This window comes from Entelurus aequoreus, linkage group LG16 (assembly GCF_033978785.1).
Source record: "Entelurus aequoreus isolate RoL-2023_Sb linkage group LG16, RoL_Eaeq_v1.1, whole genome shotgun sequence".
In the NCBI taxonomy this organism is placed as follows: domain Eukaryota; kingdom Metazoa; phylum Chordata; class Actinopteri; order Syngnathiformes; family Syngnathidae; genus Entelurus; species Entelurus aequoreus.
Window position 1 is genome coordinate 19,441,352 of NC_084746.1, and position 19,883 is coordinate 19,461,234.

A 19,883-nucleotide genomic window follows, 5' to 3' on the forward strand; every position below is an offset into this window, starting at 1 on the left:
GGGTTTCCATGCAAAATGTATTTTCTGCGGTTGTCCAAGACATGTTAGGGAAGGTTATTGTTCCAATATTTTAGGCGCAACGTTAACATGTGTACCCTGAAAAAGGAAAGGACAATTTAAGTCAGCATATTTATATAAGATTTTTGGGTTCTCTTGATTTTGGGGCCACCTTGTAGTATTTTCCTAAAGATGGGCATACACTCTTGGAATTATCTAGTCTGTTTCAAACTCGATCAGACTCACTTTTTAATTGGGGCCGAAGCCTTGATGAACCGACATGCCATTGGTTGTTCCCAACCAGCCAGATGACAATACGATGAATTTTAGGTGTGTCATAAATTCAGTTGATTGTCATCTCATCCAAACTCCTCAGACTGACAATCGTATAGCGTGTGCCCAACTTTTGTTTTTCTGTCTATCTTGTTGTTCCTGTCTGTGATCAGCCTAGTGGCTGTGACTTTCAAATTACATTTTTTTTACTGGTTTCTTGGTCCTTTCCCCATCCCATCTAGGTTTCTATTGAGGTCATCATCACTGGTTGTTTGAACGTCGTTGCACTCTGCATTCCTCCAATGTTACCTGTGACTCTGACCGTTGGGCTTGTGAACGCTCAGCGGCGCATGAAGCAAACTGGCATCTTTTGCATCAGTCCACAGAGAATTAACATCTCTGGTCTGCTGGACCTGGTCTGCTTTGACAAGGTGGGCCTAGTCCGTTTTACTACATTCATTCATAACATTCCTTTTCTTGTCAACTGTGTGCATTTTGACTTTAGACTGGCACTCTCACAGAGGACAGTTTGCACCTGTGGGGTATTCAGAGAGCTGAAGTTGGCACGTAAGTTTGGGTTTGGTGTCATTTGATGGTTTCCTCATAGGATGGATTGCTTTACGAAAAGTATGGCTGGTTAACTTGAGCAACTGCTGTGTTGAATATGATTAGTCATCAGTCTAAGGCTGTCTTAACTAAAGATTTTCATAGTCTGATCTGATTCGTGAGATTTTTCCCATCGTCGACAATCACTTGAATCTATGGCCTTGTTACTTTAAAAAAATATACAGATGATGATATGTACTAGTGTACAGGTATACTGACAAGTCACTCAGGTTCAGTAAGGTCACATGGATACATGAATATTCCAAAGTTAATAAAAGGTACTTATGAAATAAATGCAGTCTTTCACTGAAGTAAGCGAAACAAAGATCTAATTTGCATATTTTTCCACTTCAAAAGACAACAGCACAGTTAGTGATGTCATTGGCACTGGAGCAGTCCTGAGCAGATATGAAACTTTGTTGCGACTTTTGTTTCCTCTATTTAGTCAAGTTTCCATATGTGAAACTGCTGAAGGATCATTACCTTTGCAATAGGAGAGCTACACTTCTGGGAAAAGGTAGTGCACTCTGACCACTTTTAGGCGATCTGTGCCGCGGGGAAGAGCAACGGGATTTTAGCCGGCAATAGGCGCGCGATGGGACGTCAAACTTCATGTCTGCCAACCGAGCTTCCCAACAAGCCTCAAATTACGTCTCCAATGTAGAAATGTCCTTCAAACATTATTAATCAAGTATTGTTTGCAGACAAATTGTTTTATATAATAACAGATGTCTGAGGCCAAAACACAGCCTGTTGATTTTACAGATCACACCAGGGAGCAGCAACCGCTCTGAGGAAGGCTGGAGTGATAACCGAAACTAAGATTAATCTCTAACTCTCAAAAAACTATTTGTCTGTAGTCTGCACACAATAATGATGATTTTCCCACATCCCACATCTGGGGGAGAGACTGTAAGATTGATCGTCGGATCAGATTCTTCCGGATTAAATGGTCAAATCTTAGACTATTTGAAGACAGCCCTAATTTAGTTATACTGTATGTGCTGCAAAATAGGTTGGGGTATTTTTAGATGTGGAGATGAAACTATAGCGCTTCTATATTCTTTGTACCTCCTTCATGGTCTGAGACTGTTCTTAAAACTTTTAGAGACATTGTTATTTTTACTGATTTAAAGGTGCAGTTGGCAGCAGGCTCCAGATTACCTTTATTTATTTATTTTTATATCAAAACTAGGGCTGTTATGCAGTTAATCGTAAAACATTATCACATTAATCATGTGTAAACACAGATAAATACATGTATTTTGAGCGCACATACTCCTTTTACTTTTTGAAGGCTCATTAGCCTTCTAATGTGCTTAGAAGGCTAAGTGAAACGACTCTGATTCGTGTCTTCACTGGCAACGTTCACTTCAAAATACACACCAACTGTCTTAAAATAAATCTGTTTTGAACAAATAAATTACTCAGTAATTCCTGTGATTAATCACGATTACTCAAAATGCAAAAATGTGATTAATCTAAATTAAAAACATAATCGTTGCAGAACACTAATAAAACACTATCGTATGATAGCATATGATACCAATAGTTGTTTAATTTCCCACAATTAGAAGTTAAACTTGGTGGAAATTGCCGTTTGGAACAGTTTTACTTTACAAAAATGAAATGTCAATACTACTCTTGTTGCATTTTTTGTATTTAACCTTATTAAAGGGGTCATATTAGGATTTTTAGCTACATTTAAAACACTTCCTTGTGGTCTACATAACATGTAATAGTGGTGCATAGGTTAACATTTTGCATAGTTTATGTTTTACATACCTTTTTCAAGCCACTGACGGGTCTAAGTGTATGCTACTTTATATTAGAAAACCCAAAAGCAGAGGATGCATGTGCATGTACAAGCCAGTCTGCCCCGCAGCAATAGGTTAGAGACAAAAAATGAGTTTATTGACAACAGCGCGGAAAACAACGTAGGACTCGCGCAAAGATCTTCTGGTAAATTTTTATCATTTATGGAGATGTCCGCTAGGAAGAAAACTTCACAGGACAAAGCAAATTTGGAGGAAGTATAAAGGAAGACAAGATTATTTTACACATTTCTCCACGGTGCTTCCACGGTTTGATTTCAAACTTTTGTGACTTATGGGGATCCCAAATGCACAAAAACAGGTAGAATCAGGTAAGAAAAGTTGGTATTGCAAAATAGGTCTCCTTTAAATGTTTGGATGTATTTAGTGTTTGACGCAACCGCAAGCAGTGATGGGCTAACAAGCTACATGTAGCTAAGCTACGTAGCTTAACTACATTTATTGAGTAGCTTGGCGGTAACTCAGCTACTTTTTTAACGATTCGCTTTTCCTGTAGCTTAGCTACTTTTAGACCCATGTAGCTAGGTAGTTTACATCAAAACTACAAGCTACAAAGAGAGAAAAAGGACTGTGAATCCAGGCCAAGAAAATACTGAGGAAATCCAATGACCTGGATGAATGAGAACATCCATACATACGGAGAACATCCATAATGATTGGTTGGTGTTCGTATGATGAGTCACAATTGGCTACGGTTAGGGCCAAACATTACACACTGGCCAATCAGAGGCAAGATAAGGTGGGTCATGGAAACCAGGAAGCAAAATGATAACAGACACACACTCATGTCACATGACGACGAAGGAGTCAGACGGATGCACGACTCAAAAAAAAAACAATTACATACTTGAAAATGAGGAATTCTCTCCCGGAGATTAGATTTTTCCTTTAGTGATGAAGATGACGTGCAGGATACCCACAATAATGCGTGTCTTTGGCCATATTTACACAAATGTATGTATTTAGAGAAAACAATGGCCAAAACCTTAGGTTTTAGTTGTTTACTCTGTAAAGCAAAATCATGACTGCTCTCTTCATCTAAGGCGTAGAACACAAATTTAGTAACAAACATTAAGGTGAGTTTAGTTCATTAAAAGTTTTACTGCACATAACCATTACCAACTGTTCCCAAACAACACACAACTCATAGTTTTTTTTGTCAAGATATAGATAGATGCTGTTTTTTACTGTAGGTACTATAGGGGTGGGCCAAAGAAGTCAACTAAATAAATACATAGAGTGGGGTGTGGTTTTTGTCCTGGTCGTGGAACTGTGGACCAGCTCTATACTCTCGGCAGGGTCCTTGAGGGTGCATGGGAGTTTGCCCAACCAGTCTACATGTGCTTTTTTACTTGGAGAAGGCATTTGACCGTGTCCCTCTGGAAATCCTGTTGGGAGTCCTCAGAGAGTATGGGGTATCGGACTGTTTGATTGTGGCACTCCGTTCCCTCTATGATGAGTCAGAGCTTGGTCCGCATTGCCGTAAATCGGACATGTTTTCAGTGAGGGTTGGACTCTGCCAGGGCTGTCACCGATTCTGTTCATAACTTTTATGAACATAATTTCTAGGCGCAGTCAGGGCGTTGAGAGGATCCGGTTTGGTGGCTGCAGGATTAGGTCTCTGCTTTTTGTGGCTTCATCTGGCCTGGATCTTCAGCTCTCACTGGATCGGTTCGCAGCCGAGTGTGAAGTGACTGGGATGAGAATCAGCGCCTCCAAGTCCGAGTCCATGGTTATCGCCCGGAAAATGGCAGAGATCCATATCCGGGTTTGGGGTAGCGATCCTGCCCCAAGTGGAAGAGTTCAAGTACCTCTGGGTCTTGTTCACGAGTGAGGGAAGAGTGGATCGTGAGATCGACAGGCGGATCGGTGCGGCGTCTTCAGTAATGTGGACACTGTATCGATCCATTGTGGTAAAGAAGGAGCTGAGCCGGAAGGCAAAGCTCTTAATTTACCGGTCGATCTACGTTCCCATCCTCACCTATGGTCATGAGCTTTGGGTTATGACCGAAGGACAAGATCACGGGTACAAGCGACCGAAATTAGTTTCCTCCATCGTGTGGCGGGGCTCTCCCTTAGAGATAGGGTGAGAAGCTCTGTCATCCAGGAGTACCTCAAAGTAAAGCCGTTGCTCCTCCACATCGAGACGAGCCAGATGAGGTGGTTCGGGCACCCGGACGCCTCCCTGGAGAGGTGTTCAGGGCACGTCCGACCGGTAGGAGGCCAAGGGGAAGACCCAGGACACGTTGGGAAGACTATGTCTCCCGGCCAACCTGAGAACGTCTCAGGATCCCCTGGGAGGAGCCGGACGAAGTGGCTGGGGAGAGGGAAGTCTGGGCTTCTCTGCTTAGGCTGCTGCCCCCGTGACCAGACCTCGGATAAGCGGAAGAAAATGGATGGATGGGTGGGGGGTGGGGACCCCTAGAGGTAGTTGTAGGGTGTTCCCCGCTAAATGACAGATAGTTAATAGTATTATTTGTACACTCTCAGTTACATTAACATTGATATTAAACATGTGGGCCCATAGATAGAAATGTTTTTAAATGTAGCTTTGATGTAGCTAGCTACTTTTGCCGGGTAGCTTGCTACAATTTTTGGGGGATAGCTTCCCCTGTAGCTTTGCTACATTTCATGGAGAGTAACTTGTAGGTTAGCTTACTACATTTTCCAAGTAGCTTGCCCATCCCTGACCGGAAAGGGTAAAAAGAAGACAGAGAGGGTCAATTGTTCGCACACGTTTATGTAAAACAAATTTTATATTTTCTTAATCAAACTTGAATTCAATTTGATGCATGTTTTGTAACAAATTCATGGGAAATAAATAATGTATGTTTTTAGTGCAAAATAACAAATTGAACATACTAAAAACATGAAGTTGCTCATGTTCCTGGCTCAACCCTGACCAGAATTGTATCCCTGTACAGCAAATAACCAGCTCAGCGCCAACACTGTGCGCCACGGGAGACAACAAGAATAATTGTTAAAATGTTAAATACATTTACTTATCAATGACAGAGTGGGAAATGGCTAAGAATATGTTAGCAATAAAATTTCAAATGAAGCGCCCTGTCATTCATTACGTGACAGCGCAAAACGGGGCACCCTACGGATCGAAGGGCCATATGCACAGAGTGTCTTTTGCCTCCAGCAGTGATTCCCAAACTGTGGTACGAGTACCACTGGTGGTTCACGGTCTCTATCGAGTGGTGCGCCAAATAATCACTTACTTAAATATTGAAACATTTTGTTACTGTTAAAACTGTGTGTAATGTTATAGCGGCCAACAATATTAAATATACTTGTTAAATAAAACCCCTGCCTTGTTTTTAATGAGTAATTGGGCCTACTACACTACCATATTTCAATGTTGGAGAGCCAAGTTTTTTCTGAGGTGATACTTGCTGAAAAAAGTTTGAGAACCTCTGGCCTGCAGGGAGGAGTATATAGGCTTCAAACTGCACCTTTAACTCAGTCTTATGCAAGTGGTACGTAGCAGAGCTGTCAAATTATTTATTTCTTGTATCAGATGTTTCACATTTTGGAATTTGGAATAATCATGATTATACACAGGTGATATTACCTGCCTGCGTAATTAAAATTTGCCCAAGTAAAGACCCTAATATCTGTACCCAAATTCACATTTTATTGTTTTATTGTTTGTCAAAATGTCATCCATAAATATATATATATATATATATACATTTTTAAATGCTATGCTTGACTAAATGTCATTTATTTGCACAAAACCTGGTAACAGTTTTATCTGAAGTTCTTTCAGGCTGTATCTTGGAGTGAAATTTGCCAGCGAGCACATCCATCAGAGTCTCTTCAAACATTGTTGTACTGACGTATGCATTGATCTGATTACTGACCGTATAGCAATTAAGGTAAAAGAGCTTGTAAAATCAAAATCAATTGTATGATTATTCTTAGTTTGTTCATGATTAATGCAATATTTTTTAAAGATTAATCACATTAGTTAATGCGTTAATTTTGACAGGACTTATATGTAGTATTATTGATGAAACATAATCCCTGATAACACAAAACGCATTCCAGGAAAATGTGTTTCAATGCATTTAACTAAAAAATACTAACTTTAATATTTTTTTATATCAATTGGATGCAGGCAATTGTGAAGGAGGCTGTTTACAACTTGCTCAAAGTTACATTTTTCTCAGCTAAACAATATAACAAGAACACCATTGGCTAGCTTATGTTACCATTAGTGATTTAATAGAACACATTTGTGTTAAAACGCTTTAAATTTTTCACAATTACTTAGTTTGTGAAGTAAAAGATTTTTACCGTGCCGGAAAAAAATTATTGGTGTTTACAGCGGTCACTCACGCCATTTTGTCAACATGTACGCACAGGGAGCATGTGCACACTTACAAAAACATTCCAAGAGAAGCAATGATCAACTTGCAATCGTGTTGCTGTTATGATAGAATATACATTCAATGATGGCTAATGCTAAATATCCAAATCACTATTAGGGGGTTAGGGGTTAGGCATCTGTGTAAATGTTGCAAACAGTCTCTTTAAGTCACAGCAAATAACCTCTGAGTTGCCTCTTCTCCGTCCTCCAGTTTTTCCCCCCCAGAGACTGAGGTAGCTACAGAGAGTCTTATGAGGACGTCGTTTGTCGCCTGCATGGCTACCTGCCACTCACTGATCAGCATAGAGGACAAACTCTGTGGAGACCCTATAGACCTCAAAGTATTCAGTGCTACTGGCTGGGTGAGGAGATTTAAATGTTTACATGAAAAGATGTGCAAAGGCTGCATTGTACATGAGTGGTTTTCATGTTTTTAAGAAGCCATTATTATCACATTATGTTTTGTCCAGATCGTCGAGGAGCCAAAAAAAGAACAAACAGCAATTTACAATGCTAAAATTTCCACGATAGTCCGACACCCGCAGCAAGTAATCCTTAAACTTTGTGTTTTTATTAAGTTACCAGTATCTTTTTCACTTTCAGCATCTTACGGAAAAGCATCCTTGTTAAAATCTTTGACATGCAACTTTCAGTGGGGGGAGTTTGGCATTGTGCGTCAGCTCCCCTTCTCCTCAGCGCTGCAGAGGATGAGTGTGGTGGTCAGACAACTGGGACAAAAACACTTTGACATCTACCTGAAAGGAGCCCCAGAGACTGTGGTTAACCTCTGCAAGCTGCACACAGGTCAAACTCGTGTCCACAGACAACTTATTGTGTGTGTCCTTTGGAATCACACAGTGGTCGTCAACTACCATGCCATGCCATACCATTTAGTATCTTCAATCAGTCAAATTAACAATAAAAAACCTTAATATACCCAGCTCCAAATATATGTTTGTGTCCACAGTCCCGCAGAGTTTCACAGAGACGTTGGAGACTTACACCCGACAGGGTTTCAGGGTTATAGCCCTGGCACATCACCAACTGGAGTCCAAACTCTCGTGGCAAGAAGTCCAAAACCTCAGTCGGTAAGTGTTTTCCATACAGTTACTGCAACACAGTTCTTGCACAAAACATCCAAACCTGGAGCAGAAAGACACGTTTTAACTGTTTGTGTTGCATAAAGATTTCTGGGGGCTAACATGCTGTATTTACACTTCAAAAGAAGGATCAAATATATTTTAGCATGACTGCTCAGACTCTCAGTATTTGCTGAACTAAACAAGCTGCCAAAATAAATGTTCATAATGTGTTCTACCCCCAAATTGTATTTGTTAACCTTTGTCAATTTAAATATAGCTGTGTGAAGTTGTCCCTTTATCATTGTAAATCTTAAAATAACACTGCCATTTGTTTGTACAGCACAAACAAACATAAACGTAGCACAAACAAATGGGACAGGTTTGGGGAGATTTTGATAAGGTTGGGTGCTGGATGACATCACTAGTCACACAAAGTATTTTACAACACAGGTTGGTTGTAATGATCCGTTGCCCGGGTCATGTTTTGTTTAGTTTAGTATTTCCTCAGTTGTTGATTTAGTTCTGTTTCAGCACCCTGGTTTGTTTCTTTGTTGCCATGGGTGCTGATTATTTTCACCTACTTCTGATTAGTGGTCAGGACGCTCACCTGTTCCTGGTCACTAATCAGAGAGCAATTCCTGCCTCACGCCATACTCTACCTGGCAGTTTTGTTTGCGACACGCAACAAGTTATGTTTGTAATTCTTCCCTCTTGTTCCTGTTTTGGCTAGTCCTGTGCACTGCTAAGCTTTACTATAGCTTCCCGTGCCATCGGCACATTCCTATTTTTTGTATACTTGCCTTGTTATGGTAATAAATCATCTTTCTTACCTGCACGTTGCTTCTGGACATCCATTTGCATCTTGGGGAAACGACCAGCGCATAAACATGTGACCCAGACATAATATCGGTAATATTTTTGACTTTGGGGCCCAACTTCTCCATGACAGAGGGGCCCAGGGCCTACTCAAATATTAACACTGAATTAGCAATCTTACTCTTTTAATCATATTCAAGAATTATATTTAACCCGCTTACAGTTTACAACCTTGTCAAATGATTTGAAACCACGTGTTAATCACCAATATTATCATTTATCCATCCATCCATACCATCCATCCATCTTCTTCGGCTTATTCGAAGTCAGGTTGCGGGGGCAGCAGCCAAAGCAGAGAAGCCCAGACTTCCCTCTCCCCAGCCACTTTGTCCAACTCCTCCCGGGGGATCCTGAGGCGTTCCCAGGTCACATAGTCTCTCTACCGTGTCCTGGGTCTTCCCTGTCTTCCCTGTCATCTCCTACTGGTCGGACGCGCCCTAAACACCTCCCCAGGAAGGCATTCAGGAGGCATTCTGACCAGATGCCCGAACCACGTCATCGGGGTCCTTTTGTGTGAGCTCCTTCCGAAAGACAGAGTTTCTCACCCTATCTCTAAGGGAGAGCCCCGCCACCTGATAGAGGAAACTCCCTGTACCCGTGGTCTTGTCCTTTTGGTCATATCCCAAAGCTCATGACCATAGGTGAGGATGGGAACGTAGATCGCCTGGTAAATTGAGAGCTTTGCCTTTCGCCTTAGTTTCACCACTCTTCCCTCACTCGTGAACAAGACGCCAAGGTACTTGAACTCCTCCACTTAGGGCAGGATCTCCTCCCCAAGGAGATGGCACTTCACTCTTTTCCGGGCGAGAACCATTGTTTCGAACTTGGAAGTGCTGATTTTCATCCCAGTCGCTTCACACTCAGCTGCGAACCGATCCAGTGAGAGCTGGAGATCCTGGTCAGATGAAGCCAGCAGGACCACAAATCATCTGCATTAAGCAGAGACCTAATCCTGCAGCAACCAAAACAGATCCCCTTAACGCCCTGACTGTGCTTAGAAATAATGGGCCCCATTCAGCAACCGTTCTTAAGGACACATTTTGTAATCAGGCCCACTTACGAAGTTCTTAAGGATGTTTTCTAAGCTGGGATTTGTTCGTAGGTAAGAACAAAATCTACAAGTGCTCCAGAGCACTCTTAGGGTGGCCTATTTGTTCTTAAGTGTGACAAGTTCCTTTACTTCTATTGTCTAATGTTAAATTAATATCATATATATATATATATATATATATATATACACTACCGTTCAAAAGTTTGGGGTGACATTGAAATGTCCTTATTTTTTAAGGAAAAGCACTGTACTTTTCAATGAAGATAAGTTTAAACTAGTCTTAACTTTAAAGAAATACACTCTATACATTGCTAATGTGGTAAATGACTATTCTAGCTGCAAATGTCTGGTTTTTGGTGCAATATCTACATAGGTGTATAGAGGCCCATTTCCAGCAACTATCACTCCAGTGTTCTAATGGTACAATGTGTTTGCTCATTGGCTCAGAAGGCTAATTGATGATTAGAAAACCCTTGTGCAATCATGTTCACACATCTGAAAACAGTTTAGCTCGTTACAGAAGCTACAAAACTGACCTTCCTTTGAGCAGATTGAGTTTCTGGAGCATCACATTTGTGGGGTCAATTAAACGCTCAAAATGGCCAGAAAAAGAAAACTTTCATCTGAAACTCGACAGTCTATTCTTGTTCTTAGAAATTAAGGCTATTCCACAAAATGGTTTGGGTGACCCCAAACTTTTGAACGGTAGTGTATATATATATCTCAGCTACAATAGCTGAGATAGGCTCCAGCGCCCCCCGCGACCCCGAAGGGAATAAGCGGTAGAAAATGGATGGATGGATATATATATATATATATATATATATTTATATATATATATATATATATATATAGATAGATAGATAGAGATATATATAGAGCTATAGCGATAGAGCGCGCACACACACACACACACACACACACACACACACACACACACACACACACACACACACACACACACACACACACACACACACACACACACACACACACACACACACACACACACACACACACACACACACACACACACACACAATCATCAATTTCCGGGGCATTGATTTAGTGATTGGTGACTCTTTAAAAGACCAACAGGCCTCTCACACTCTGGAATTAAGGATGTTTACCTATGCAAATTACGGAATTAAGTGTGTTTACATATGTATATTGGGGAAATAAGGGCGTGTTTATATGCAAATTATGATAGACATGCACGCACTAACCATTTGGCATTGAGCACCTTAAGAACCGCAGGTGGGAACAATTTGGCCATTTAAGAACACGTCATGAATTTGAATGAACTCCTCTTAGGAAATCACTTAGGAAGAAAGATAAGACGAAACGTTAGGAACTTATTGCTGAATGGGGCCCAATGCCCATAAATGTTATAAACAGAATCGATGACAAAGGGCAGCCAGCCCTCACTGGAAACGGGTCCGACTTACTGCCGGCAATGCGGACCAAGCTTTGACACTGATCATACAGTGAGTGGACCGCCACAATCAGGCTGTCCGATACAGGCAGGTAGTGTGTTTTCTGTCACCTTGGGGAAATGGCATATGGACTTAAAGAGGAAGATCACACTATAATGAAACTTGGACAATGCCGAACACAACAGGGGATATTTAGTATTTATTTTTAGTTTTAAGTGATTTTTGTTTTTCTTGCCGCAATCTATCCATCATCCAGTTGTTGGTTTCTAGATGTTTTATAAAAAAAAGATTTAATACAGCATGCCTTACACAAATATTCATTTTTGGATGTCTTATTAAAAGAGAATGAAAACAGCATGAGTCTTCTCATGTTTATTTCTGTGATACACACAATTAGAAATTCATGTTCCAGAGGATTGTACCCTTGTCTGGTGGCAGAAAAGGCATTTACATACACTATTATGCTACCAAAGAATTGTTTAAACTCTGGTAAAAGTCGGTTGTTTAATATTGTTTACTAAGCAGTAGACTGCTTGGATTATTATACATTTATGTATTATTCTCTGTCCAGATTCCACACTGACTGCAACTTTCAAAAGCCCACATTTTAGTAGAACTTGGGCGGTCCATGTGCTGTCGAATCTCTCACAGCAGAATCTGAACCGCGTCTCAAAGCAGTCACGTGATGCGGCCTGGCAGCGAGGCTTTACACGCCATCATTTCTCCCCTACATGAAGCAAGCCTAGATACGACTTCACGTAATTTCCCCCCGAACCCCCATTACTCGACACACGCCTCGAAGCCTCGGCTCATTTTGTCCCATCCCTACTTTGTTGCTTTTGGCTACCTTGTGTAGACTTTTGTGTGCACTCCCAGCTGCACTAGTTTTGTTTTTGTAAAAATTAAATGCATTTTACTTGCATGCTGTCTCCTGTCCCCGCATCTTGGAGTCACAACTACTGCTACCATGTCGCAAGGTGACAGTTGTTTTACAAATATGGGCGTACATTAAACATGCTGACCGTGTTCAAAGTTATTTTAAACGATCAGTTTTTAGTGATTAACTGTATGTCCTCTAAAGGAGTTGTTGGAACACAAGAAATAATGTACTACCAACCAACCAATCACAGCCTGTACGGTCTCATTAGCGTCAAGGTTTGTTCTATTTATTTCACATGAACATTAATTTGTGGCACCCCCTATAGGTTCGGAAGACATGCAAGCCTCATGCAAATATTTTCCACGATATACAAACATTAGACAAATGTTGAGTGACATAAACATTTAGTGTCACATTTTCCAGAGTGTTCTACAAAATGGTTGGGGTTGTTATTTCTGGTAAATTAAAATACATGTATGTAAACTGGAAGAGAAGGACTTGGAGATGCGCAAATACCAAGCAAAAAATATTAAAACCCTTCAATTCCGTGATGTATAATACTCTGGCTAACTTAATTTATTTAACATTCTGGTGTGTGTGTGTGTGTGTGTGTGTGTGTGTGTGTGTGTGTGTGTGTGTGTGTGTGTGTGTGTGTGTGTGTGTGTGCCTGCCCCTAACAGAGAGCAGTTAGAGACCAACATGGACTTCCTAGGATTGATCGTCATGCAGAACAAAATCAAAGAACAGACTGCTGGGGTGTTGTTTGACTTACAGCAAGCCAACATTCGGACTTTGATGGTCACAGGTAACCAAAGTCAACTTGTTGTGTCATCAGTGTCTGTAGTTCACTGAACAATGTCCTTTTTTAGGTGACAACATGTCAACAGCAATATCGGTGGCTCGAGACTGTGGGATGGTTCAAGCCCATGAGAACATTATTATTGCTGATGCTGTGCCTCCAAACAATGAGAACCCTGCGAGTATCACATGGCGCTATTCTGACAACTATGTTGTGAACAACAATCAGGTGAAACACAGACTCAATAATACAAAAAATGGAAATGTCAGGGTTTCCGTGGGGCATTCAAAGTCATCAAATGGATTTAGCTAAAATTAAGGCATTAATTGGCATTAAAAAGCATTAAATACAATGTCCAGATGCATTAAAAAAGTCATATAATTGTAGGACTGGGCCGATAGTTAATACACTACCGTTCAAAAGTTTGGGGTCACCCAAACAATTTTGTGGAATAGCCTTCATTTCTAAGAACAAGAATAGACTGTCGAGTTTCAGATGAAATTTTTCTTTTTCTGGCCATTTTGAGCGTTTAATTGACCCCACAAATGTGATGCTCCAGAAACTCAATCTGCTCAAAGGACGGTCAGTTTTGTAGCTTCTGTAATGAGCTAAACTGTTTTCAGATGTGTGAACATGATTGCACAAGGGTTTTCTAATCATCAATTAGCCTTCTGAGCCAATGAGCAAACACATTGTACCATTAGAACACTGGAGTGATAGTTGCTGGAAATGGGCCTCTATACACCTATGTAGATATTGCACCAAAAACCAGACATTTGCAGCTAGAATAGTCATTCACCACATTAGCAATGTATAGAGTGTATTTCTTTAAAGTTAAGACTAGTTTAAAGTTATCTTCATTGAAAAGTACAGTGCTTTTCCTTCAAAAATAAGGACATTTAAATGTGACCCAAAACTTTTGAACGGTAATCAGAATCAACCGAGCAACGAGATTGAGGCCATTCCATACAGTGCGATAAAACAAGTGTACACTCTATACAGAGGGTGAAATGAATATGTACATGAATATCGACATGAAACAGGGTGGTTGGTGGAATGGGTTATTGCACCGAAGAGAAGGCAGTTATGAGGGTCAATGGGGAAGTCTGTTCAGGGTGGTTATGGCCCTGGGGAAGAAGCTGTTTTTTAGCCTGTTCGTCTTAGTTTTAATGCACCTGTAGCGCTTCCCAGAGGGCAGCAGGTGGAACAGGTCAGAGCCAGGGTGGGTGCTGTCCTTGATGATGGCACTGGCTCTGTTGAGGCAGCGGGAGGTGTAGATGTCCATCAGAGAGGGGAGAGGGCGGCCGATGATCTTTTGAGCCGTCTTGACCACTCTTTGCAGCCTCTCCCTGTCTGCTGCAGTGCAGCTGCCGTACCATACTGTAATACAGTAGGTCAGCAGGCTCTCGATGGACGAGCGGTAGAAGGTCAGCAGCAGGTCAGGCTTCAGGTTGTACTTCCCGAGGACTCTCAGGAAGTGTAGCCGCTGCTGAGCCTTCTTGATGATTGCTGTGGTGTTGACTGTCCAGGAAAAGTCGTTAGAGATGTGGACTCCAAGGAACCTGAAGGTGTGGACCCCCTCCACACGCTCGCCGTTGATGTAGAGGGGGGCAGGGTCGGTGCTGCTCCTCCTGAAGTCGACGATGATCTCTCTGGTCTTGCTGGTGTTGAGAGCGAGGTTGTTCTCCGAAGACCAGGCCGTCAGCTTCAGGACCTCCTGCCTGTAGGCAGCCTCGTCACCCCTGGAGATGAGCCCGACCAATGTGGTATCATCAGCAAACTTGACAATAAGGTTGTCACTGTGGGCTGGACCGCAGTCATGGGTGTAGAGGCAGTAGAGGAGGGGGCTCAGCACACAGCCCTGTGGGGAGCCGATGCTCAGCGTGCGGGTGGATGAGAGGTGGGGGCCAAGTCTCACATTCTGGGGTCGGTCCGTTAGGAAGTCCCTTATCCAGGCGTTTGTGAGAGGGGGGAGGCCAAGAGTGTCCAGTTTATTGCAGAGTCTGTCCGGGATTATTGTATTGAAGGCAGAACTATAATCCACAGAGAGCATCCGGACGTAGCTCTGCTGCTGCTCCAGGTGGTTCAGAGCAGAGTGGAGAGCAACAGTGTACGTCAATCAAAGAAACGATAAATGAAAATGTATTTAATAACGTTACGTCATCGATAAATTGCTACATCTATTCATGTGTTTCTTTTCTTCAAACTAGTATAAAGTCCGAAAGCGTTAAAAGTGCTCCCTCCGCTCTGCTGGATGGCAAAATCAAACGGATGACATGAATTAAACACACACTTGTGTTTGATTCCGGAAGTAGGAACACACATGTTGCCAGAAGTCAGACGTGTGCTGCTATGGAAACAGAAATCAATGCGTGAAAAAAAAGTCATTTCATGTTTATTTAAAAAGCTTAAGTGCAGTTCCTCTTTAATAATTTTGATTGAAGTGATGTACTGGTGGGAACACAGTCCTTCAACAATAACAAACCTAGTACTCACGGCATACTTGGTGTGAGACAACAACGGCCACTCAGGGACAAATTACGATACAGAAACCCACATTTTTGAGCCGCATTACAAGGAGAATGAGCGACAAGCCCCAGAAACCGAGTGCTAAACAGATACAGCTTTAGTGAAACACTATAGGCATCAGCAGTATTGCTGAGTGCAAAACATATAAACTAACCATAATAAAAAATGATAAAACAAACAATGTACAATGTCCGCTTTCGCTGGAATGTTGACAGACGAGACACTCACATAATCCAGTTCAGATGAAGAATTAATCACAATCCTCGAGAACTTTGCGAATGCTTAAAATAAAAAAGTACTCACCAAGTCGTGGTCAATTTTCAGATTTACTATCTGAGATTTATTTTACAGTGTGCTTGATAGAAGCAAATAAATACAATTCCCTCATGGCTACAAGTAGGGAAGAGGACACATCCTGGCACTTATGGCTCCTCTCAAAATGTCTTGTCTTCTCCTTCTCCCTAAAGATTGACGTATAGGCCTGGGCCGATATTTTGACCCAAAAATTATTGTTAACAAACAATATCATTGCCTTTAAATAACCATAATGATGATACATAATAATAATGCAAGTATACCCTTTGTGTGTGAGTGCTCGCGCACAGGGTGCGTGTGATGCGTCAGTGCGTTAGATTTGTGGCAGAAGTGCTTGTAGTTAGTGCATGCTGCATGCTGCCCCTGCTTGCTACTCTCTGCTTACACCCACCCAGCTAGCCCCTGGGTGGGTGAAAAGAGGAGCCGAGTGCGTAAGCCTCCTCCTGCTGGTACAAAGCCTCTCCGCCACCAAGACCCCTGTGGTGCCTCCTCGTGGCCACGCACGGCAACTGCGTCTTTGCGGACGCAGGCTAAACTGTAGGGGATCTCGGAGCAGCAGTGGGCCCCAGAGGCGAGGCGTGCAGGCCCACGGGTGTGTGGACACGCCCTGGCGTCCGCCAACCACTTCCCCATCTATGGGTTAAATAGAGCCCCCCCCCCACCCCCCACCCCCCACCCCCTTCCACTGCCTTGTGGGTATCTTCTGGAATGGAAAAGGCTAAGGGAGCAAACCCTAACAGAAAACCCGGCCTGGACTCCGTTAGGTAGTTCAGTGTGTGAAGCACTGTTCTGGCATCTCCTGCAGCCGAACTGACGCCAAATGTATTGGTTCTCCATTCCTTTGGACAACGTCAGCAAGGCAGAGAGGGGGGCCCTGTTGCTTGGGCAACACAGGATCTCCATACACCTTGCCCAGGCCTCTTGTGCCCTGGAGAGGAAACTCCAGCTTCACTGTGCAGTGAAGGCACAACACGGGAGGTCAGCAGTTACCGGTTATAAGCCCTTTCTCGTTTGGCGTAGGGATGGGCGCCAGGGGCTACCTCCGTCGGTGGGAGAGATGTTTCATCTTACTGGACAGCTACCGCCCGCCTCAAGCTGGGCAGCCCCCAGCCAATTAGGTGCTGTTCCGCCACAGCCTGCCTGCTTCATTGGGTGCATGAAGCTAAGGGACTCTTCCTGACAAGTGGGCTGTAAACCTTGCACCAAGCAAAACAAATAAAACAAAGACTCCAGCACTACGTCTGGGATGCTGGAACGTCAGAACCATGACCCCCGGACTAACTGACAACCTGATCGATATAAGCGACGCCCGCAAGACTGCAGTCATTAACAACGAACACCTGAAGCGACAAATAGACATCTGTACCCTTCAGGAAACCCGACTCCTCTCATCAGGCTCACTGAGAGAAAGAGAATACACCTTCTTCTGGCAGGGGAAGCCTCCGGGTGAAACCAGAGAATACGGAGTTGGCTTTGCAGTCAAGAACACTCTACTAGGAGCAATAGTACTACCTACAGGTGGATCAGAGAGAATTTTAACCCTCTGCCTTAACACCACCATGGGACCTGTCCACCTGGTGAGTGTGTATGCACCAACACTTAGCTCCTCCCACGAAATAAAGGACAAATTCTATGATGAGTTTGAGGCGACTGTGAGAAACATCCCCAAACAAGATCAGCTCTACTTGCTTGGTGACTTTAACGCAAGAGTTGGCTCAGATCATAACTCCTGGCCATCTTGCTTGGGTTACCATGGCATTGGTAGAATGAACGAGAATGGGCAGCGTCTCCTTGAGTTCTGCACATTTCACAATCTCTGCATCACTAACTCATACTTCCAGTCCAAACCCCGCCACAAAGTCTCCTGGAGACACCCAAGATCTGGCCACTGGCACCAGTTGGACCTGATCATAACACGGCGCTCTGAACTCAGAAGTGTCCTCCAAACCCGTACCTTTCACAGTGCAGACTGTGACACCGATCATTCCCTCGTCTGCTGTAAATTAAAACTGCAGACAAAAATTATCTACAGAGCCAAACCTAAAGGACCCCCCGTGTGGATTGCAGCAAAGCAGCCGATCCAACTAAAACTGCTTCCTTCAACCGTGCCGTAGAGGAATCCCTCCACCAACTACCCCAGTGCAGCTCTGCCCAGCAGTACTGGGAAGGCTTACGAGACACCATCCACACCACGGCCCTAATGGTTTTTGGCAAAATATTGCGAAGGTCCAATGACTGGTTCGAAGCCAACGCATCTGTATTGGCACCGATACTGGAAGAAAAGCGCATCGCCCTTACCAACTACAAATGCACGTCGAGTGACAATACCCTACATGCTCTCAGGGCATCAAGGAAGAAACTGCAGAATGCCTCCCGTCACTGTGCTGACAGCTACTGGCTACAGCTTTGCAGCAACATCCAATCAGCCGCTGACTCCGGTAACATCAAAGGCATGTACGACGGCATCAAAAAGGCGCTTGGACCATTACACCACACAACTGCTCCACTGAAATCGGCACTGGGAGAAATCCTCACTGACCGCTCTAAACAACTCGACCGCTGGGTAGAACACTACTTCAAACTCTACGCCAGTGACAACACTGTCTCCGATGCAGCCCTCTGCCATGTTGAGTATCAACCCGTAATGGAAGAACTGGACATGAAACCAACAACTGAGGAGCTAAGCAAAGCGATTGACAGCCTAGCATGCGGTAAATCACCTGGCAGTGACGGAATCGCAGCTGAAATCCTCAAGTGTGGAAAGCCTGCTCTCCTCGACCAACTTCACAAGCTCCTCTGTCTGTGCTGGAGTGAAGGTGCTGTCCCACAGGACATGAGGGATGCTACCATCATAACCCTGTACAAGAATAAGGGAGACAGGAGTGATTGTAACAACTACCGTGGTATCTCTCTACTCAGCACTGCCGGCAAACTCTTTGCCAGAGTTGCACTGAATAGACTCCAGGTTCTCGCTGAGAAAATATACCCAGAATCTCAGGCAGGGTTCAGAGCTGGTAGGTCTACTACTGACATGATATTCTCTCTGAGACAGCTGCAGGAGAAGTGTAGAGAGCAGAGAAAACCACTCTACATGGCATTTATTGACCTTACGAAAGCTTTCGACCTTGTGAGCAGGAGTGGCCTCTTTCAGCTGGTTGAACGAATAGGCTGTCCCCCCAAACTCCTTTGCATCCTCCAGTCCTTCCACACCGACATGCATGGCACCATCCAGTTCGATGGGTCCACATCAGACCCCTTCAAAATCTGCTGTGGTGTCAAGCAGGGATGCGTGCTGGCGCCCACCTTATTTGGGATCTTCTTTTCCCTCCTCCTGCGCCAAGCATTTGGTACAGCAACTGAAGGAGTCTACCTTCACACAAGGACAGACGGTAAACTATTCAACCTTGCCCGTCTGAAAGCCAAAACAAAGGTCAGGCCACTCGTCATCCGGGACATGCTGTTTGCTGACGACGCAGCAGTGATAGCACACTCCCAGGAGCACCTGCAAACCCTAATGGACCAGTTCACCAAAGCCTGTCAGGACTTCAGCCTGACCATCAGTCTGAGCAAAACCAAGACGATGGGACAGGGAACTGAACCACCCCCCTCTATTACCATCAACAACTACACCCTGGAAGTCGTAAACACCTTCACCTACCTCGGTTCCACCATCACCGACAACCTGTCACTCGATGCCGAACTCAGTGGCCGCATCGGAAAAGCTGCCTCAACTTTTGGGAAGCTTACAGCGAGAGTATGGGAAAACAGCAAGCTCACTATCCGCACTAAGTGCAGGTGTACAGAGCCTCTGTCACCAGCACTC

General features: G+C 43.5%; 1 protein-coding gene across 5 annotated transcripts in view; it reads left to right on the forward strand.

Annotated features, from left to right (window-relative positions):
* Positions 1-19,883, forward strand: part of LOC133630684 (polyamine-transporting ATPase 13A3-like) — a 117,143-nt gene that overhangs the window by 41,222 nt on the left and 56,038 nt on the right. For 4 of the 5 annotated variants that reach the window (XR_009821314.1, XR_009821313.1, XM_062022323.1 and 1 more), the window contains exons 13-19: positions 513-701; positions 776-837; positions 7,304-7,454; positions 7,563-7,896; positions 8,060-8,180; positions 13,098-13,222; positions 13,287-13,444. Coding sequence is in view for 3 of the 5 variants with exons in the window: in XM_062022323.1 (XP_061878307.1) it covers positions 513-701; positions 776-837; positions 7,304-7,454; positions 7,563-7,896; positions 8,060-8,180; positions 13,098-13,222; positions 13,287-13,444 (1,140 nt within the window). In the remaining 2 variants the exon portion in view is untranslated. The remainder of the gene's footprint in view (positions 1-512; positions 702-775; positions 838-7,303; positions 7,455-7,562; positions 7,897-8,059; positions 8,181-13,097; positions 13,223-13,286; positions 13,445-19,883) is intronic. The other variant, XM_062022324.1, reaches the window with a different exon arrangement.